Source organism: Gadus chalcogrammus, chromosome 7 (assembly GCF_026213295.1).
Source record: "Gadus chalcogrammus isolate NIFS_2021 chromosome 7, NIFS_Gcha_1.0, whole genome shotgun sequence".
NCBI classification, from domain to species: Eukaryota; Metazoa; Chordata; class Actinopteri; order Gadiformes; family Gadidae; genus Gadus; species Gadus chalcogrammus.
The window spans coordinates 31447054-31467035 of record NC_079418.1 but is presented as its reverse complement, the minus strand read 5'-3'; the positions used below and the strand labels follow the sequence as shown (position 1 = coordinate 31467035).

Below are 19982 nucleotides of genomic sequence, written 5' to 3'. Positions count from 1 at the left end.
GACACCCAAGGTCACATTACAGAGCATATAGTCATCATAAATCTTTTAAAAAAACAAGACATTGTGGAAAAAATAAATAAATAAATAAACATAAATAAATAAATACAGATATATACAGTCAGACGAATGGCTGATGTCACATAAAGGATAGGTTGTATATATATTGCTAAAGGAGTGGAGGTTATGATTGTGATGTTGAAACCACAGATCCTGATGTAACGGTTAAACCAGATCCTGATGTGAAGGTAAAACCAGATCTGATGTGAAGGTAAAACCAGATCTGATGTGAGGGTGATACCAGATCCTGATGTGAGGGTGAAAACAGATCCACATGTGAGGGTGAAACCAGATCCTGATGTGATGGTGAAATCCCAGATCCTGATGTGATGGTGAAATCCCAGATCCTCAAGCTAAACTGGTTTGACATTTCCCATTCGCCAAGTGACTCATGCAATGGTTACTCTGGCTGCTACCTTCACCCAGATGTAGGCCTGCAACAATATTTCCATAACTTCAGCTCCGGCCAAATGGAAATATCTGGTTATGCGGTTAGTTTCTCTCCTTGCCTTTGGGCTTCATACTTGCTTTTATAAAACCTCCCTTAAAACACAATTTTTTCTTGCGAGGTCAAACTTACTATTCTTGGTGAATTTAATGTCCAAGTTGGTTGCATGGTATAATCAATGTACTGCTCAGTACACTACTTTGCTCGTGTGGTGAAACAACAGCCACACAATATAAATATATATTTTTTGTAATGTAACATTTTAACATGTTGCTAGAAATCTTTACTCTCAGACAAAAAAAGTATTGCTTATCAGAAATGAATTTACAACTATGAGCTCAACCCTCTTCATGTTTCTTAATTTCTGGAGGATCGCTTGTGTGAGGTGACTTTTACAACAGTGTGTATGTAATGCCGCGGTCCGACCGCTGGGGGGCGCTAACACAAAGCACTAGGTGGAGATAGGAGGAGGCCAGTCACTAGCCTCCTAGCTAAACACACATAGCTAGGGCTAGCCAGCATGCTAAACTACATACACTTCGTCTAAATGTCGCCCTTCTTATCAAGCGATGGCCAAGGAAAAGTGTTCGCAGATCGAAGCCGGTGAGTGACGGACCGACAGTAAAAATAATATTTAACAGCTTTTATCCGCTAGCTGGCGTGCTAAGGCTAACCCTCCCATAGAACCCTACTAGCGCGGCTAACAGGGCTAGCCGCGCTACGGCGATCATCCATTTATTTATTATATTTCGTTCCAGAACTTTATTACCTCATCGCCCGGTTTCTGCAGTCTGGACCCTGTAAGAAGGCAGCACAGGTAACATGACACCCCGATGTCGCTCCATGATCCGAAATAAAGAGGTTGTAGAGGATGCTAACAGCTAGCCGCTAAGGGATAACGGCTAACGCTGTGTGTGTGTTCCGCTCTCAGGTCCTGGTGGAGGAGCTCGAGGAGTACGAGGTGAATATAAACACTCAACACGCTGTTCCTCTATTTACTCATCATGTCACCCCGTGTATGTGTGTCAGGTTGAATCCCTCCCCGGTAACAGGTTGGCCCGGGTCGTCAGCCCCGACCCGCGGTACAGACGCTACCCCTAGCCACTGAGCCGGGGGTTCGGTCGGTGTATGTTGTTAAAGTTGTGTTTTGTTGTAGTTGGTTCCTCGGCGGTGGAGTTGGGATGGGGAGGAGAAGCGGCGGAGCTTCACAGAATGGGTGAGTGGACATGTGCAACATTGCATCTTTACTCAAAGGTTGTCCGCGACTATTTTAATGAAAGGTCGTTGTGTGTCCTAGTCGTTTGAATAGTCGGGTGAATTGTGGTTATTTTAAACATTATGGTGTAGATTAGTGAAACCTTTTTTATTTAGTCGCACAGTAATATGTGGATGGATGACATATCTATGCCCAGGCATTGTGTGGGTGTAAGACGAGGCGGGGCTTGTATGGGGCTGATAGGAAGGCTATCATTGGCCTAGAGAGCTGTCAGTCTGTACGCTGAACCAATGAGGTTTCTGTTTCCACTCTGAGCCGATCCGAGTGTGTGTGTGTGTGTGTGTGTGTGTGTGTGTGTGTGTGTGTGTGTGTGTGTGTGTGTGTGTGTGTGTGTGTGTGTGTGTGTGTGTGTGTGTGTGTGTGTGTGTGTGTGTGTGTGTGTGTGTCCAATGGTTTAAAATGCATGTTATATTCTGTATTTATATTTGGTACACATGAAATTTGTATCAAAGCAATAATGCGGAAAACTTACACACATTTTAAAAGAAAAATAATAATGAAAAAAAATAATAGCAAAGTATATACAATAAACTCAAAGATCCAATTATGAGAGTTCAATGGCTAGTATGTAATATGCTGTGTGGGGTCTCCCTGCCTGTGTTATAAACCAACACTGAATCAGAATCAGAGCCGTATTATTGCCTGGGACAATTTCAGGTAAAAGTATGTAATATTACTGCAGTACGAGATAGAAAAATATGAAAAAACGTATATAAACAGAATCGAGACAGGAGTGAAAGCCTTATCTAAATGCTTTCCAAGGCGCTCAAGGCCTTCTGGCAGAGTCCTGGTAAGGGGTCATCCCTCTGTTCCCCAGGTCCTACGTTCCCCGGGTGCAAAGGGTCAGAGTCAGGGTTAGGGTCAGGGTTAGGGTGAGGGTTAACACTAACCCTCACCATAACCAATCGGAGGAGAGCCATTCTAACCAATCACAGGCGAATCAGAGGCGAAAAAAGCGGTACTTGCCCCTACCATCCTACGAAAAATAGATTTGCTCTCAGAGTCCTATGATCCCCGGTCACATACAAAGCGGGGAACATAGGACCCGGGGAACATAGGACCCGGGGAACATAGGACCCGGGGAACATAGGACCCGGGGAACATAGGTACGCTCCCCCTGGTAAGATGTGACGTTCTTCTGCAGGTGGTGGTGAACCAGCACCTCCCGGCCGACTACCTGCTGAGGGTATGTCGGAGGATCGGTCCCCTGATCGAGAAGGAGGTGCCCCCCAGCGTCCCGGGGGTCAGCACCCTGTTGGGCCTGGGGAGGCAGTCTCTGCTGCGCACCACCAAGAGTGAGTTAGCCTGTAGCATTAACCTGTATATCTAGTGTGTCTGTTAGCTCGTAGCATTAACTCTGTATATCTAGTGTCTGTTAGCTCGTAGCATTAACTCTGTATATCTAGTGTGTCTGTTAGCTCGTAGCATTAACTCTGTATATCTAGTGTGTCTGTTAGCTCGTAGCATTAACTCTGTATATCTAGTGTGTCTGTTAGCTCGTAGCATTAACTCTGTATATCTAGTGTGTCTGTTAGCTCGTAGCATTAACTCTGTATATCTAGTGTGTCTGTTAGCTCGTAGCATTCACACTCTGTATATCTAGTGTGTCTGTTAGCCTGTAGCATTAACTCTATATATCTAGTGTGTCCGTTAGTTCATTAATACTCTGTTTATCTACTGTCTGTCAGCCTGTAGTGTAAATACTCTATTGTGTCTGTTAGCTTGTAGCATTAATACTCTACTGTCTCTGCTAGCTTGTAGCATTAATACTCTCCTGTCTCTGCTAGCTTACAGTATTAATACTCTACTGTCTCTGCTAGCTTGCAGCCACCAGGTATGCAGGGGGTCGATAGCAGCAGCTCTCCACAGGGGGCGCCCCCCAGAACCCCCCGCCATCACAGACCACTCGCCCAGTGTCGGTAGGTCCTGCTGTCTGTCTGTCTGTCTGTCTGTCTGTCTGTCTATAGAGGCAGTAAGCCATAGAGCATGCTGCCAACATATTGGTAATCATCTACGTATATAAATGATCTCAAATGGGTGTAATTATGCCAAACATAGAAAAAGCAAGTGCTGTATATAGAGTGTCACAATGTTATTAGATAAGTGAATACCATTTATTACATAAGTCTGTTTACTCTGTGTGACAACATACAATAACAAGGTGCACTACTCAGCCGGTCAAAACCGGTTGAACCTTCACCTCCAGCCTCTATCTGCCGGCCCTAGCTATCACTGCATTGTTATGTTGAGGGAACATTGTAGACCTAAAGGGCAGTTTATGGGCCCAAGTCTCGCAACGCAAGGACCATGCAGACGCTTTGACGCAGTCGTGAACCTGTTTTGGTTCTGCGTCGGGTTCTAGTGAGCGGACCAATCACAGCCCTTGCTGCTGCGCCGCCTCGACGGAAGGTTACGATTTTTGGGAGGCGCACGTCAGGCCCTTGTGTTGGACGCAAGGTGGGTCCTCAGGGACGTAAGGGGTCCGTAAGCCCCTTTGCGTCGCGTGAACGTGGGACTATAATAAGCCCCTATGTACCCGCGTCCATCCCCTACTGCAGGGGATGGACGTCACCTGTCACCAACACGGTGCCCACGGGCACCAGGGCGCCTGCAGGGACCATATGAGACGCCCGCAGGCCTGTTCTAAACATAGCACTACTCATTCTTGAACAACTCTTTCCCAACTTTTTTAAGTGATTGTTGATAATTATTGTGAGAAATAATCAACATGATCAGTGTCTTCACACAGATGAGTATCATTAATCATTAACAATAATAATGTATAACTAAAGGCAAACTGAGCAAGTTTGTTATTTCAGCAGAGTGTATCAAACTGGTTGCCCTTCGTGTGACTCGGTACCCATGAAGGAGCTCTGAGGTTCCCAAAGGTTGGTGACCCCTGCCCTGCTGACTGTGTGTGTGTGCCCGTGTGCAGTGTCCATCATGGGGGCGCGACAGGCCACGGGGGCGGCCCGCTTCGACCAGGCCGTGCCCACCCTCACCTACCAGCACATGAAGACCCACAAGCGCATCCTGGGCCACCTGTCCTCGGTCTACTGCGTCGCCTTCGACCGCACCGGGCGCCGCATATTCACGGTGCGTGTCTTTGTGTGTGCGTGTCTATACGCGTGTCGATGCGTCTGTCTCTGTTTGTACGTCCGTGTATCTGTTTGTGCGTGTCGATAAGTGTGTCTGTGTGTTTGTGTCTGTACATGTGTGCTTGTGTCTATGCGTTAGTGTGCATGTCTGGCCTTGTATGTGTGAGTGAGTCTTTGTTTGTTTGTTTCTGTATGTGTGTGTTTGTGTTTTTGTGCGTGTGTCTGTGTGCGTGTCGATACGTGTGTCTGTGTGTCCGTACATGTGTGTGTGTGTCTATGCATGCGTCAGTGTGTGTGTGTGTGTGTGTGTGTGTGTGTGTGTGTGTGTGTGTGTGTGTGTGTGTGTGTGTGTGTGTGTGTGTGTGTGTGTGTGTGTGTGTGTGTGTGTGTGTGTGTGTGCAATGCATCACAAATTAAAATCAATTGCTACATTGTTCCGTAGCAATTACCCTCTTTTTCCTTGCTTAGTGTTCTAACAAGTTGTTGATTCATTTCTGATACGGTTCAATTATAACTGCTAATAGGACATGACGATTTATTACTTGGTTGCGCCACTAACAAGTGAATCTGAGGACTCCCAATAGTCCTCAGTCCCTAACAGAATCATTTGTATTTACATATTTAAGCTCAATTAGATAAAGGGGAGATCCAAGGCAGGACAGACTGAAGCTAGCACTTATCCTAGCTGTCTTTATTGTATGCGGGGAATGGGTTAACCTAGCGATGGTTAGTGCTTGGGACTTGGTTCTATGAACATCCTTACTGTACCGACAGCGATACATTGTTGTTTCTCTTTCTTCTGACAAACATACTTATTGGAAGTCCCTTTGGATAAAAGCATCTGCTAAACGCCCTCAATGTAAATGTCAATCACAGACAACCACAGAGTGTGTTCTCAATCCATCATCAGCACTCGGGGACATTGAAGGACTAGATTCAGGCCCCCCCTCCTCCAGTCTCCTCCTGAGCCTGTCTTCTGGTGTCCTCCTCCCCTCCTCCTCCTGACTGGTGTCTCCTAGTGTCCTCCTCCCCTCCTCCCCTCCCCCTCCTCCTGACTGGTGTCTCCTACTGTCCTCCCCTCCTCCTCCTGACTGGTGTCTCCTCCTCCCCTCCTCCCCTCCTCCTTCTGACTGGTCTCTCCTGCTGTCCTCCCCTCCTCCTGACTGGTCTCTCCTGCTGTCCTCCCCTCCTCCTGACTGGTGTCTCCTACTGTCCTCCCCTCAGGGGTCAGACGACTGCCTGGTGAAGATCTGGGCCACGGACGACGGGCGGCTGCTGTCCACGCTGCGCGGGCACGCCGCCGAGATCTCGGACATGGCCGTGAACCACGAGAACACGCTGATGGCGTCGGCCAGCTGCGACAAGGTGATCCGGGTGTGGTGCCTGCGGACCTGCGCCCCCGTCACCGTGCTGCAGGGCCACGCCGCCTCCATCACCTCCATACAGGTAACGCTCAGGCCGGAGGGCGCCACCCGCTGGCACGCCTGGGGTACTGACGCTCGTTAAGGCGACTCGTTAAGAGAACATGTAAACACAGCTCGTTAACACAGCTCGTTAACACGGCTCATTAAGACAACTTGTTAACACAGCTCGTTAACCAGCTCATTAAGACAACTTGTTAACACAGCTCGTTAACACGGCTCATTAAGACAACTTGTTAACACAGCTCGTTAACACAGCTCGTTAACACGGCTCATTAAGACAGCTCGTTCAGACAACTTGTTAACACAACTCGTTAAGAACTTGGTTACAAAACTTGTTAACACAGCTCATTAGATAGATAGATGGACTTTATTTGCCATTGCACTCCTATACAACGAAATTGTATTGCTACATCTAAAGGTGCAGTAAAATATAAAGACAAGGCATAAAAAGACAACGTAAGACATGATGAACATACATCTCACTGTCACTGTTATAATAACTAATAATATAAATACGATTTGAACATTAAAAGTGAAAAAGGTCAAATTGCAATTGCCCATAAGTGTACAAATATTTACTGCTAAGCAGAGTGACAGCTTAGGTTGTGTTTAATGTCCTGATAGCCCAAGGGAAGTAACTGTTTCTCATCCTGTTGGTTCTGCTGCTAATGATGCTGAACCTTTTGCCAGAGGGCCGCAGCCTCAACAGGCGATGGGCAGGACGGGTCTGGTTATTTAGTATTTCTTTTGTTCTCGATAGACAGCGAGAGTAGGCGACGGCGTTGAGTGAGGGCAGGGAACAGCCAATCGTTTTTCCGGTTGTCCTTATGACCCCCTGCAGCTTCTTTCTGTCTGCAACCGTGCGGCCTGCAAACCTGCACTGTGATGGAGCACGCTCTCTTAAGACGAATTGTTAACACAGCTCGTTAACGCTGTGGTGCTGTGCAGTTCTGTCCAGGTGTCCGGGGCACCAGGAGGTACCTGGCGTCCACCGGAGCCGACGGAATGGTGTGCTTCTGGCAGTGGCACTCCTGTAGCATGAAGTTCAGGTAGGGCTCCACCTTCTCCTCCCAGCCGGTCGTGGTCCGTGTGTTCTGCTGCTCTCTAACCTGCGTCCTCCTTTAGCGACCAGCCCATCAAGTTTGTGGAGCGGTCGCGTCCCGGGGTCCAGGTCTCCACCTCCTCCTTTAGTAGTGGTAGGTTCCCCACGAAACACTGTCTCACCCCTCACTGTCCCACCCATCTCTCACTGTCTATCAACCCTCTCTCATTGTCTCACCCATCTCTCACGGTCTCACTGTCTCACCCCTCCCTCACCGTCTCACCCCTCTCTCACTGTCTCACCCCTCACTGTCCCAACCCTCTCTCACTGTCTCAACCCTCTCTTATTGTCTCACCCATCTCTCACGGTCTCTGTCCCAACCCTCTCTCACTGTCTCACCCCTCTCTCATTGTCTCACCCCTCTCACCACTACTAATATAAATGTTTACAAGGATATTACCTCAGACTTCTAAAGACAGTTCTGGGGCCTCATAGCTGAAACAGTTGGAGATTGAGGCTGATGAGTTAATATTGACTGTGATGACGTCATGTCTCCGTTACAGGGGGGATGTTCCTGGCCACCGGCAGCACTGATCATGTGATCAGGGTATACTACCTCGGCTCTGATGCCCCAATGAAGCTCTCTGAGATGGACGCACACGGGGTAGCAACACGCACGCACTCACTCACTCACTCACTCACTCACTCACGCACGCACGCACGCACGCACGCACGCACGCACGCACGCACGCACGCACGCACGCACGCACGCACGCACGCACGCACGCACGCACGCACGCACGCACGCACGCACGCACGCACGCACGCACGCACTCACTCACTCACTCACTCACTCACTCACTCACTCACTCACTCACTCACTCACTCACTCACTCACTCACTCACTCACTCACTCACTCACTCACTCACTCACTCACTCACTCACTCACTCACTCACTCACTCACTCACTCACTCACTCACTCACTCACTCACTCACTCACTCACTCACTCACTCACTCACTCACTCACTCACTCACTCACTCACTCACTCACTCACTCACTCACTCACTCACTCACTCACTCACTCACTCACTCACTCACTCACTCACTCACTCACTCACTCACTCACTCACTCACTCACTCACTCACTCACTCACTCACTCACTCACTCACTCACTCACTCACTCACTCACTCACTCACTCACTCACTCACTCACTCACTCACTCACTCACTCACTCACTCACTCACTCACTCACTCACTCACTCACTCACTCACTCACTCACTCACTCACTCACTCACTCACTCACTCACTCACTCACTCACTCACTCACTCACTCACTCACTCACTCACTCACTCACTCACTCACTCACTCACTCACTCACTCACAAACTCACGTACTCCCTCACACACTTACTCACTCACATACTCACTCACTAGTACATAATCACCTCTTATCCTCTAAAACGAGAGACTGACTGTCCTCCCCCTCCCTCCCTCAGGACAAAGTGGTTGTCGTCCAGTTCTGCAATAACAGCGACAGGTAAACATCAAGATTATTGATAGACTTCCAACGGAGAGATGTGTAGTGTCCTTTACCAGAAGAGATGACCTGATGTGTGTGTGTTTGTCCGTGTGTGTCTGTGTGTGTGTGTCGCTGCGTGTGTGTGTGTCCAGTCTGAGGTTTGTCAGCGGCAGTCGCGACGGCACGGCGAGGATCTGGCAGTACCAGCAGCAGGAGTGGAAGAGCATCAGTCTGGACATCGCCGCCCGCCTGCCAGGGTAACACGGCCCACAATGCATAGCAACATGTCCTCATTCAAACAACTTCATTTTTAGAGAGCTCTTCGATCAAACCTGCTATAATAAAAATACAATTAGGGCTTTAATAATCCCAGACCAGGCAGAATGTACAGGACAGTTATATATGTCACTATATAAGTGACAAAAATGTGTCTGAAGTTTGAAAACAACCAAAATTAACTATGTAAATTGTATATTGATGACACACTTTAATAATACTTTTGTATAACTTGATTAAGAACAGTTATTTACCGGTGACGGTAAGGAGTGTATGTTGTTTCACTCTTCAAGAAACGTATTTGTCGCATACAGATAGTAAATGGCAGTTTGTTGGATTTCTTATTCTTTTGATTTCTTGACGACTTTTCTTTATTATGTTAGGAGTCCTGTTGTCAACGGCGACGACAAGACCAAGCTGGTGGTCACCATGGTAGCGTGGGACCGTGGCGACCGCACCGTCGTCACGGCGGTCTCCAACTTCCTGCTCAAAGTGTGGAACTCCCGAACCGGACAGCTGCTGCACGTGCTGTCTGTGAGTAGGAGGGAACACACCTGGAGGCTAGCTGGTTACCATGGGAACGGAATAGACACACCTGGAGGCTAGCTGGTTACCATGGGAACGGAATAGACACACCTGGAGGCTAGCTGGTTACCATGGGAACGGAATAGACACACCTGGAGGCTAGCTGGTTACCATGGGAACGGAATAAACACACCTGTAGGCTAGCTGGTTCCCATGGTAATGGAATAACACCTGTAGGCTAGCTGGTTCCCATGGTAATGGAATAACACCTGTAGGCTAGCCGGTTCCTATAGGAACGGAATAAACACACCTGTAGGCTAGCTGGTTCCCATGGGAACAGAATAACACCTGTAGGCTAGCTGGTTCCCATGGGAACAGAATAACACCTGTAGGCTAGCTGGTTCCCATGGTAACGGAATAACACCTGTAGGCTAGCTGGTTCCCATGGTAATGGGATAACACCTGTAGGCTAGCTGGTTCCCATGGGAACGGAATAAACACACCTGTAGGCTAGCTGGTTCCCATGGTAATGGGATAACACCTGTAGGCTAGCTGGTTCCCGTGGTAATGGGATAACACCTGTAGGCTAGCTGGTTCCATGTGTCCTGAGTGGACATTGTCCTCAACGTGTCCGTGTCCCTCTGTCTCTCAGGGTCACGATGACGAGGTGTTTGTGCTGGAGGCCCACCCCTTCGACCCCCGCGTCATGCTCTCCGCCGGCCACGACGGGAACATCTACATCTGGGACCTGAGCCGAGGAGCCCGGATAAGGAACTTCTTCAACATGGTACCTCCTCAAATCCTCCTGACTCGTTTAGCACATGGTACCGGCTCAGCTTCATCGAGCTCCTCCACTACATGATGACATGATGAGGTCACCTCATGATGAGGTCACTACATGATGAGGTCACTACATGATGAGGTCACTACATGGTGAGGTCACTACATGATGAGGTCACTACATGGTGACATGATGATGTCACTACATGAAGACATGATGATGTCACTACATGATGATGGCGCTACATGATGATGTCACCACATAACGACATGATGACGTCACTACATGATGATGTCACGACATGGTGACATGATGCTGTCACTGCGAGATGATGTCACCACATGGTGACCTGACGATGTGTGTCCAGATCGAAGGCCAGGGTCACGGCGCCATCTTCGACTGCAAGTTCTCGGCCGACGGGCAGCACTTCGCCTGCACCGACTCCCACGGCCACCTGCTGCTGTTCGGCTTCGGCTGCAGCCAGCCCTACGAGAAGGTGAGGCCCTCCTCCTCCACTCCTCCTCCTCCTCCCCACCCCTCCTCCTCCTCCACTCCTCCTCCTCCTCCTCCTCCTCCTCCTCCCCACCCCTCCTCCTCATATCCACCAGGCGTTACCCTCAGCCCCCTCCTCATCATCCAAACCGCTCTGATCCTCGCTGTCATGGGAACTCTCCCCTCTTCTCTCATCCTCTCCTCCTCTTCTCTCCTCCATCCTCTGTCTCCTCTCTCTCCCGCCATCTCCATCCTCACCCCTCCTCACCTCCTCTCCCCCCTCTCTCCTCCTCTATCCTCTCCTCTCCTCTCCCCTATCTCCTCCCTCCTCCACTCTCGTCCACATCTTGAGACATCCCTTTCATTAGTTTAGCATCATGTGTAACAGTCTTGGTTTAACTCGACCCGATGCAAAGCATCTCGTGGCCCAGTGTGAAGCGCTTTGCCCTGCATTGGGAAGCACTCTGTAACCCCAGCTGTGACCTGCTTTCAGATTCCGGACCAGATGTTCTTCCACACGGACTACCGGCCGCTGATCCGCGACACCAACAACTACGTCCTGGACGAGCAGACGCAGCAGGCGCCCCACCTGATGCCCCCCCCCTTCCTGGTGGACATAGACGGGAACCCCCACCCGCCGCGCTACCAGCGGCTAGTGCCGGGCCGCGAGAGCTGCAACGAGGAGCAGCTGGTGCCGCAGCTAGGCTACATCGCTAACAGTAAACACTCAGTCTTTAACCTCTCAGCTAGGCTACATCGCTAACAGTAAACACTCTTCAACCTCTCAGCTAGGCTACATCGCTAACAGTAAACACTCAGTCTTTAACCTCTCAGCTAGGCTACATCGCTAACAGTAATCACTCTTTAACCTCTCTGCTATGCTACATCGCTAACAGTAAACACTCAGTTGTTAACCTCTCAGCTAGGCTACATCGCTAACAGTAAACACTCTTTAACCTCTCAGCTAGGCTACATCGCTAACAGTCACACAACATCTTTAACCTGAATGATTCCAGTCTGCAGCAGACACTAAACTCTAGAAAAACATCGCTAACAGTAAACGCTCAGTCTTTATCCTCTCAGCTAGGCTACATCGCTAACAGTAAACGCTCAGTCTTTATCCTCTCAGCTAGGCTACATCGCTAACAGTAAACGCTCAGTCTTTAACCTCCCAGCTAGGCTACATCGCTAACAGTAAACGCTCAGTCTTTAACCTCTCAGCTAGGCTACATTGCCAACAGTAAACACTCTTTAACCTTTCAGCTAGGCTACATTGCCAACAGTCACACAACATCTTTAACCTGAATGATTCCAGTCTGCAGCAGACACTAAACTCTAGAAAAACTCTAGAAGACAACCATTTATCTCTCTAGTCCCAAGGCAAGATTTTATTTTATAGGTTGTTTTATCCAGTTTAATTGTTTCACAAAGAACCTTGGTGACCCTGTGTGCTAACTCTAGCTAAAGAGCTCAAAAGGTTTGGCTTCACCACAACTTCTTTCATTAAAAACTGTTCCTGCACATAGCCCTCAACTCTCCATTCCCCAGGTGACGGAGAGGTGGTGGAGCAGGTCCTGGGTCAGCAGACGGGGGACAACGGAGAGAGTCCTCTGGACAACCTGATCAGACAGCTGCAGAGCCAGCAGAACGCTCTGGGCCAGGAGCCCAGCCCAGACCGGCCGTCCCCGGACCCAGCAGGTAGGCCTCATGGGCTCAGCCGGGGAGACCCCACTGTAGGCCCCACCCCAGAGGGGGTCGTCTCCATGCCTCTGACTGCATCATGTAGCGTTCCACCCTGTGTGGACCTGGAGCCACCAGCCTCTCACGCTCCACCTCCTCCCCCACCAGACGGAGAAGCAGCTGGGGAGGACCCTGCCATGGAGCCGGGCCAGGCTGAGGGCCAGGCTGAGGGCCAGGCTGAGGGCCAGGCTGACGTCCAGGCTGAGGGCCAGGCTGGGGGCCAGGTCGAGGGCCAGGCTGGGGGCCAGGCAGAGGGGGAAGAGGGTCCGGGAGAGGGCCAGGCGGAGGGGGTGTGGCAGGTACAGAACAACGCCCTCCCCAGCCAGCAGGCCACGGAGAGAGACCTGTTGGCCTGGAGCCACCGCACGGTGGTCAACGAGCTGCCCAAAGCCACCTTCAGGTTAGTACTAACTAGTACTGCACTAACTAGTACTGCACTAACTAGTAGCTCACTTACTAGTACTTCACTAACTAGTACTGCACTAACAAGTGCTTCACTAACTAGTAGCTCACTTACTAGTACTGCACTAACTAGTACTGCACTAACTAGTAGCTCACTAACTAGTAGCTCACTAACTAGTACTTCACTAACTAGTACTTCACTAACTAGTACTTCACTAACTAGTAGCTCACTAACTAGTACTTAACTAACTATTACCTAACTAACTAGTAGCTCACTAATTAGTAGCTCACCACTGAGTTCTTCGATAACTAGTACTTTATATACTAGCACTTCACTAACTAGTAGCTCACTAACTATAGTGGGCAGAACCGGCTGTGAGTATTGAAGATACGGTGAAAGTGTGAGAGAAGGTAACGCATTGTGCACCCGTCACAACGTCACGACGACGCCCGACGGTGCCGGCTCTGTGTGGAGGCTGACGGTGTGACCTCTGACCTCTGACAGGGTGATGGAGGAGTGCAGGCGGGCCAAAGGGGAGGTGGAGTGCTCTCTGTACAACGCAGAGCGCCGCAAGAAACCAGCCAGCGGCGGGGTCAAGGTACGACCCCCCCCCCCCACCCGCCCCCGTCATGGTCTCATCGCCATGGCAACCGTTTCCACCCATCCAAACAACCCTCGTCTCGATGTCCCTCCCTTATCTCCTCCCCTCTCTCACCCCTTCTCCCCCACTCTACATCCCCTTCCTCCCTTGCCTCCTCCCTCCTTTCTCCTCCTTACCCTCTCCGTCCCCAACTCCCCTCTCTCTCTTCTCCTCCCCTCTCCCCCTCTCCCCTCTCCCCCTCTCTCTCTTCTCCCCTCTTCCCCTCTCTCTCTCTCTTCTCCCCTCTCCCCCTCTCTCTCTTCTCCCCTCTTCCCCTCTCTCTCTCTTCTCCCCTCTCCCCATCTCTCTCTTCTCCTCCCCTCTCCCCCTCTCTCTCTTCTCCTCCCCTCTCCCCCTCTCCCCCTCTCTCTCTTCTCCTCCCCTCTCCCCCTCTCTCTCTTCTCCTCCCCTCTCCCCCTCTCTCTCTTCTCCTCCCCTCTCCCCCTCTCTCTCTTCTCCTCCCCTCTCCCCCTCTCCCCCTCTCTCTCTTCTCCTCCCCTCTCCCCCTCTCTCTCTTCTCCTCCCCTCTCCCCCTCTCTCTATTCTCCTCCCCTCTCCCCCTCTCTCTCTTCTCCTCCCCTCTCCCCCTCTCCCCCTCTCTCTTCTCCTCCCCTCTCTCTCTTCTCCTCCCCTCTCCCCCTCTCTCTCTTCTCCTCCCCTCTCCCTCTCGCTCTCTTCTCCTCCCCTCTCCCCCTCTCTCTCTCTTCTCCTCCCCTCTCCCCCTCTCTCTCTCTTCTCCTCCCCTCTCCCCCTCTCTCTCTTCTCCTCCCCTCTCCCCCTCTCTCTCTTCTCCTCCCCTCTCCCTCTCTCTCTCTTCTCCTCCCCTCTCCCCCTCTCTCTCTTCTCCTCCCCTCTCCCCCTCTCTCTCTCCTCCTCCCCTCTTTCCTCCCCCCATCCCTCTTCCTCATATCTCCTCCCTACCTCCCCTCCCCCCTCTCCTCTCCTCGTCCTCTAACCGTTAACTCTCCCCCCCCCCCCCCCCCCAGGTTGACCCCCTGACCCCCAGGGTCCGCTCCCTGCGCCCCGCCAGCAGTAAGAAGAAGCAGAGCCACGCCTACCAGACCCGCTCCGCCCAGGTCCGTCGCCGCGGCAACCGCACCCGTGCCTCCAGCGCTCGGCAGGGGGCCGACAGCCAGGCGGAGTCGGACAGCGACGGAGACGTGAGTCAGGGGGCGGGGGTCAGGGGGCGGGGGGGCAGGGGGCGGGGGGGCAGATAGCCGGTGTAGGACGGAGCCCATGCGATTGAAAAGGAGGCCGAGCCGATGTTGAACATCATCACGGGACTTCATTCCTCGACGACTGTGGCAGACGGTCCTTCTAGCCAGCGAGGGTTGAGCAGAGTCTGAGATGTATCTGTGTACTTTTATTGAGTACTTGTACTGTGTCCTTGGGTACTTTCGAAAGGCGCTTTTAAAATAAAAGTTGTTATGAAGAGCCCCGCGCCCTCTGAAGTCTAACCCTGCTCCCCTCTGGGTCTGGCTGAGGGGCCTGGGCCTGGACCCCATGGTTCCAGAGACCCAGGGTCAGGCTGTACTGGGTGAACTGGTCCCTCTGGTGGAGTGGATAGTGGTGATGAGTAGAGCCCGACCGATAAAGGATTTTTAAGGCCGATACGATACGAATATTTGGTGATTTAAAGATCCGATATTCCGATATATCGGCCGATATATATTTAAAAAATAAATTCCAGAAACGCACAGCAAAACTTAAACAGAGTTCCCTAACTTTGGTTATTTGTAGTTATTTATGAGTCCTCACTAAAATAATAAGGTAATGCAGTTTAAAAATAAACTTTATTTTATTGTTTTATTGTCACAACAGCAAAGTCTAAATCAAAATTCTGATAATTTTTTTTTAGAAAAATACAAACTTAAGATATGATACTCAAAGTCCTTTGAAAGAAAACACAATAACCCCCCAAAAAAATTAAACAATAATAATCTGCCCGATTTTTTTTTATCGGCCAATACCGATAGTTTGGAAAATACCTAATATCGGCCGATAATATCAGCCCGCCGTTATATCGGTTGGGCTCTGATGATGGTGATGGTGATGATGATGATGGTGATGATGATGGTGATGATGATGATGGTGATGTAACCTCGGCCCACAGGCCACGGAGCCGCAGGAGGTCAGCGATGGGTCGTCGGAGGGCGACGCCCAGTGGCAGAGTGACAGCAGCTCCAGGTAAACACCGAACCCGGAGATAACATGTACTCACTCACCCCAGAGATAACATGTACTCACTAACCCCAGAGATAACATGTACTCCCTAACCCCAGACTGAAACTGCAGGTGTCACAGGGGGAAGTACAGAGTAAACATTAGAAAATAGTTAAAATACAACAAACAACAAAGAAGCACAGAGAGAAACGGTGTACATAACAGGAAGTGTAAAGGAAGTGAAGGCATTATTGACGGTGTATTCCAGGTGATTCAACTATCACCCGACCAACTAACCCTCTGCCCCGCCCGCTCCCTAGCGACTCCTCCAGCGAGTATTCTGATTGGACAGCGGACGCAGGGATCAACCTGCAGCCGCCCAAGCGACCAACCAGGAGGTTGACTAGACCTCAGGGCTACAGCAGCTCAGAGGAGGAAGAGGAGGAGGAGCAGCAGCAGGAGGAAGAGGAGGGGGAGGACGGGGAGGAGGGGGAGAGACCCCCGAAGAGAGACCGGACGAAGAAGGAAAAGAAGGAGAAGAAGAAGAAGAAGTCGAAAGAGACCAAACAGGTATGATAAATTAAACCTTATCTTATCTAAAGAGATCAAATGTTATTTATCCTCTAACCAGATAGCATAAAACCTTATATTTTCTTTGTTATCTAATCTAAGCAGATGAGATAACATGAAACTTGAATCAATCAAACTTTATCTCAGATATTTCTCCTCTCCCCTACAGCTCTTTTTTCTTCCATCTTCCCTCTCCTCCTTTCAACCACTTCTCCTCTCATCTGTCGATCTCTGGCTCCTCAATCTCTCCTCCTCATCTCAGTCACTTATCCTCATCTTATCCTCACCCCATCTCCCTTCTAGAGAGGTTGATTTGACGATTTTAGAGTTTTCCTGCAAAACATACAATATTCTTCACAAGGGAATGCAAGAAGTAGAGAGATGAGGAATAAATACGTTCACAAATAAAGACATCAGAGAAGGGGGCATGACAGGCTGACCTGGGGGTCACAGCTGAAATGGGGCTCTGGGTGGCTGAATGAGGGGGTCTGAATTTTTTACTGTCATATACATTCACCCAAAGGCTAATTTTGACAGGGCACTGGACATTATTTTCAATCTCTCCCACAAGCTCGAATCACTGTCTCCTGAGTCACAGAAAAAGACAATCAGAAAAACGGTTACAACTGCCAGCAAGTTTTCTTGGGATCACACTACCGAGCATTGAACACATTTACAAAGACAGGCTGGTGTAAAAGGCCACTAACATTGTTTGTGACTTTACACACTCCCTGGCATCCCATTTTAAACTACTATCTGGTCAGCGTTTCTGCCTACCCCGTATGACCAAGAACAGATCCAAATTCTCTTTTGTACCACAAGCCTTAAATCAGTCAAGAGTATGGGTCGGCTTAGCTCAGGAGGTAGAGCAGTTGTCTTGTAACCAAAAGGTTGCTAGTTCGATATCCAGAGTGTTGATGGGTCCCTGAGCAAGACACTTAACCCCAACTGCTCCTGACGAGCTGGCTGTCGCCTTGCACGGTAGACTGCCGTCGGTTTGTCAATGTGTGTAATAACCGATGTAAGTCGCTTTTTGATAAAACTTGCGTCTGCTAAATGCCCTAATTGTAATTATAAGATAAGCTCTGTCCAGCTGGCCTGGTCATATCCAAGGGTGTGTAGTGTATTGTAGTGTGTGATGTATGTTCTTCATGTCTGTCTGTGTCTGATGTATGGACTATCTGTTTGTGTCATATGTCTAATGTCCTGTCATGAAATGCGACTGTGCCGCAAACCCAACTGTCCCACGGGGACAATAAAGTTTCCTACCACCACTACTGTTTGTGTCTCCTCAGAAGCCCATGTCCTCACTGACGGGCGTGGACCCCGACGAGTGGAGACCACCCGCCTGGATCACCGAGACCGTCCCCCGGCGATCGCCCTTCGTACCGCAGATGGGAGACGAGGTACTGGGCCCAAGCGCTGCTTTAACCCGGTTCTCACTCCACCAGGGCCGGTGTGAGGGTCCAGAGACTCTGACTAAGACCACGTGTAGAGGTCGAGGCTTCACATCTGGTCTCTGACCAAGACCACGTGTAGAGGTCTAGGCTTCACATCTGGTCTCTGACCAAGACCACGTGTAGAGGTCTAGGCCTGATGATGACGATGGTGATGGGAATGACGATGATGACGACGACGATGATGATGGTGGTGGTTATGATGATGATGATGATGGTGGTGGTGATGTTGATGAGGGGAATGATGATGATATGATGAAGTTGGTGACGACGATGATGATGATGATATGATGATGATGATGGTTGTTATCATGATGATGGTTATCATGATGATGATGCTGATAGTGGTGTCCTCTGCCCCCCAGCTGATGTACTTCCGACAGGGCCACCAGGCGTACGTTCGGGCGGTCCGCCGAGCCAAGGCCTACAGCATCAACCCCCAGAAGCAGCCCTGGAACAAGCTGAACCTCAGGGTACCTGCCCCTAAAGGCTCTCCCTTTAATCGGTGTTGAGCGGCACTAGGTTATGATATCCCTAGAGTGGATAATATAGTTCTTGTATGTTTTAAATTGTCATTATCTTGATGATCATTACAGTATGGTACAATGATAGTATTTGTAATGAAGGTGGTGTTGTGGTGTGTTTCAGGACCAGGAGTCTGTGAAGGTGGTGGGCATCAAGTACGAGGTCGGCTCCCCCACCCTATGCTGCCTGAAGCTAGCCTTCCTGGACCTCCGCTCCGGCAAGATGACGGGCGACTCCTTCTCCCTCAAGTGAGCCCAGAGCCAGCCCTGCATGGGGCTTAGGTTCATACTGGTGGAGTCCCCTTCAGGAGGGGTGCCCAATCCGGGGTCCCGGGCCCTCCTGGGGCCGGCTGATTTGCATATGTGGTCCGCTGCGAACGCTGAAGATTGTAGACATTTTGTTAGAAAAGAAAAACGTATAAAGTTTTGACGTTCTCCTAAAGGTCCGGTGTACACCGTCAGACTGCCTTGGAATTCTTACCCATGAGCAAACCACCACCATATCTAGGTTTCAACCCACAGATGCTTATACATCAGAGCTTTGGGTCAGAAGAGAGAGAGATTCAAGATAATTTTTTTGTCACATGCATAGTTATACGTGTACAACAAGCAGTGGAATGTATTCCTGACTTCGCTGCAAGACTGTGCTGACACTCAATTTTTTAATATAAGTTAAAAAACCTATTTATGAAGACGTATAATGATAAATAGGTTTAAAAATACATCATAATCATAACATAGTCCAACAAAGCCTAGACTAATAAAAGTGCTTGCTTAAAGTGCAGGGCCTAAAGTGCAGGGTGCAATGAACAGTTTGAATTTAAAAGAGGGCCAAGAGACGCCATGACGGGCCTGAGGAGACCGGGGTGCGGGCGGGAGGACAGGTGTTCATGTGTCTGTGGCCCCTCCCCCCCCCAGGTACCACGACATGCCCGATGTCATCGACTTCCTGGTCCTGCTGCAGTTCTACAACGAGGCTAAGGACCACAACTGGCAGCCAGGTGAGTCCCATCCCTGTACCTCACTTCCTCTACCTCACTTCCTGTGAATCGAGCCCTCGTGCACACCTGTTTAAGGAGACCAGTCCCAAACAGTCCTCATCGCTCTGTGTGCGTCAGAGCTCACCCTCTGTAGGTCATTACATGCTACTGAATGCGTGAGCTGTGATTGGCTGAAGTGTGACCCGTTCACCTGTAAGTGAAGCTTTGTTGTCCTGCACTGATTGACAGTGATTGAAGGGTCGTTGACGGGGGAGCCCAGACCCATAATGGAACAGTACTTGTTGGCGAGCGTTTTTATTGGGTGTCACTGTGTGTCCGTGTTGCTAACGGCGACCTCTCCTCCTCTGCAGGCATGAGGTTCCGCAGCATCATCGACGACGCCTGGTGGTTCGGCTCGGTGGAGGACCAGGAGCCACTGCAGCTGGAGTACCCCGACAGCCTGTTTCAGAGCTACGCCGTCAGGTCAGTGACAGTCATTCAGTAACAGACAGTCAGTAACAGACAGTCAGAAACAGACAGTAACAGAGCTACGCCGTCAG

General features: G+C 50.1%; 1 protein-coding gene across 2 annotated transcripts in view; it reads left to right on the top strand.

Annotated features, from left to right (window-relative positions):
- The first annotated feature begins 942 nt into the window (after positions 1-942).
- brwd3 (bromodomain and WD repeat domain containing 3) overlaps positions 943-19982 on the top strand; it is a 31651-nt gene continuing 12611 nt past the window's right edge. Inside the window, exons 1-28 of one of the 2 annotated variants that reach the window (XM_056594551.1) lie at positions 943-1108; positions 1264-1322; positions 1437-1466; positions 1662-1721; positions 2926-3076; positions 3602-3700; positions 4717-4877; positions 6104-6325; positions 7252-7352; positions 7429-7499; positions 7909-8009; positions 8849-8889; positions 9024-9128; positions 9531-9681; positions 10325-10459; positions 10821-10949; positions 11439-11664; positions 12494-12643; positions 12794-13085; positions 13593-13686; positions 14715-14888; positions 15842-15915; positions 16212-16461; positions 17757-17867; positions 18284-18391; positions 18567-18691; positions 19361-19443; positions 19794-19905. In XM_056594551.1, the coding sequence (XP_056450526.1) occupies positions 1075-1108; positions 1264-1322; positions 1437-1466; positions 1662-1721; positions 2926-3076; positions 3602-3700; positions 4717-4877; positions 6104-6325; positions 7252-7352; positions 7429-7499; positions 7909-8009; positions 8849-8889; positions 9024-9128; positions 9531-9681; positions 10325-10459; positions 10821-10949; positions 11439-11664; positions 12494-12643; positions 12794-13085; positions 13593-13686; positions 14715-14888; positions 15842-15915; positions 16212-16461; positions 17757-17867; positions 18284-18391; positions 18567-18691; positions 19361-19443; positions 19794-19905 (3449 nt within the window). In that variant the 5' untranslated portion in view covers positions 943-1074. The remainder of the gene's footprint in view (positions 1109-1263; positions 1323-1436; positions 1467-1661; positions 1722-2925; positions 3077-3601; positions 3701-4716; positions 4878-6103; positions 6326-7251; positions 7353-7428; positions 7500-7908; positions 8010-8848; positions 8890-9023; positions 9129-9530; positions 9682-10324; positions 10460-10820; positions 10950-11438; positions 11665-12493; positions 12644-12793; positions 13086-13592; positions 13687-14714; positions 14889-15841; positions 15916-16211; positions 16462-17756; positions 17868-18283; positions 18392-18566; positions 18692-19360; positions 19444-19793; positions 19906-19982) is intronic. The other variant, XR_008896072.1, reaches the window with a different exon arrangement.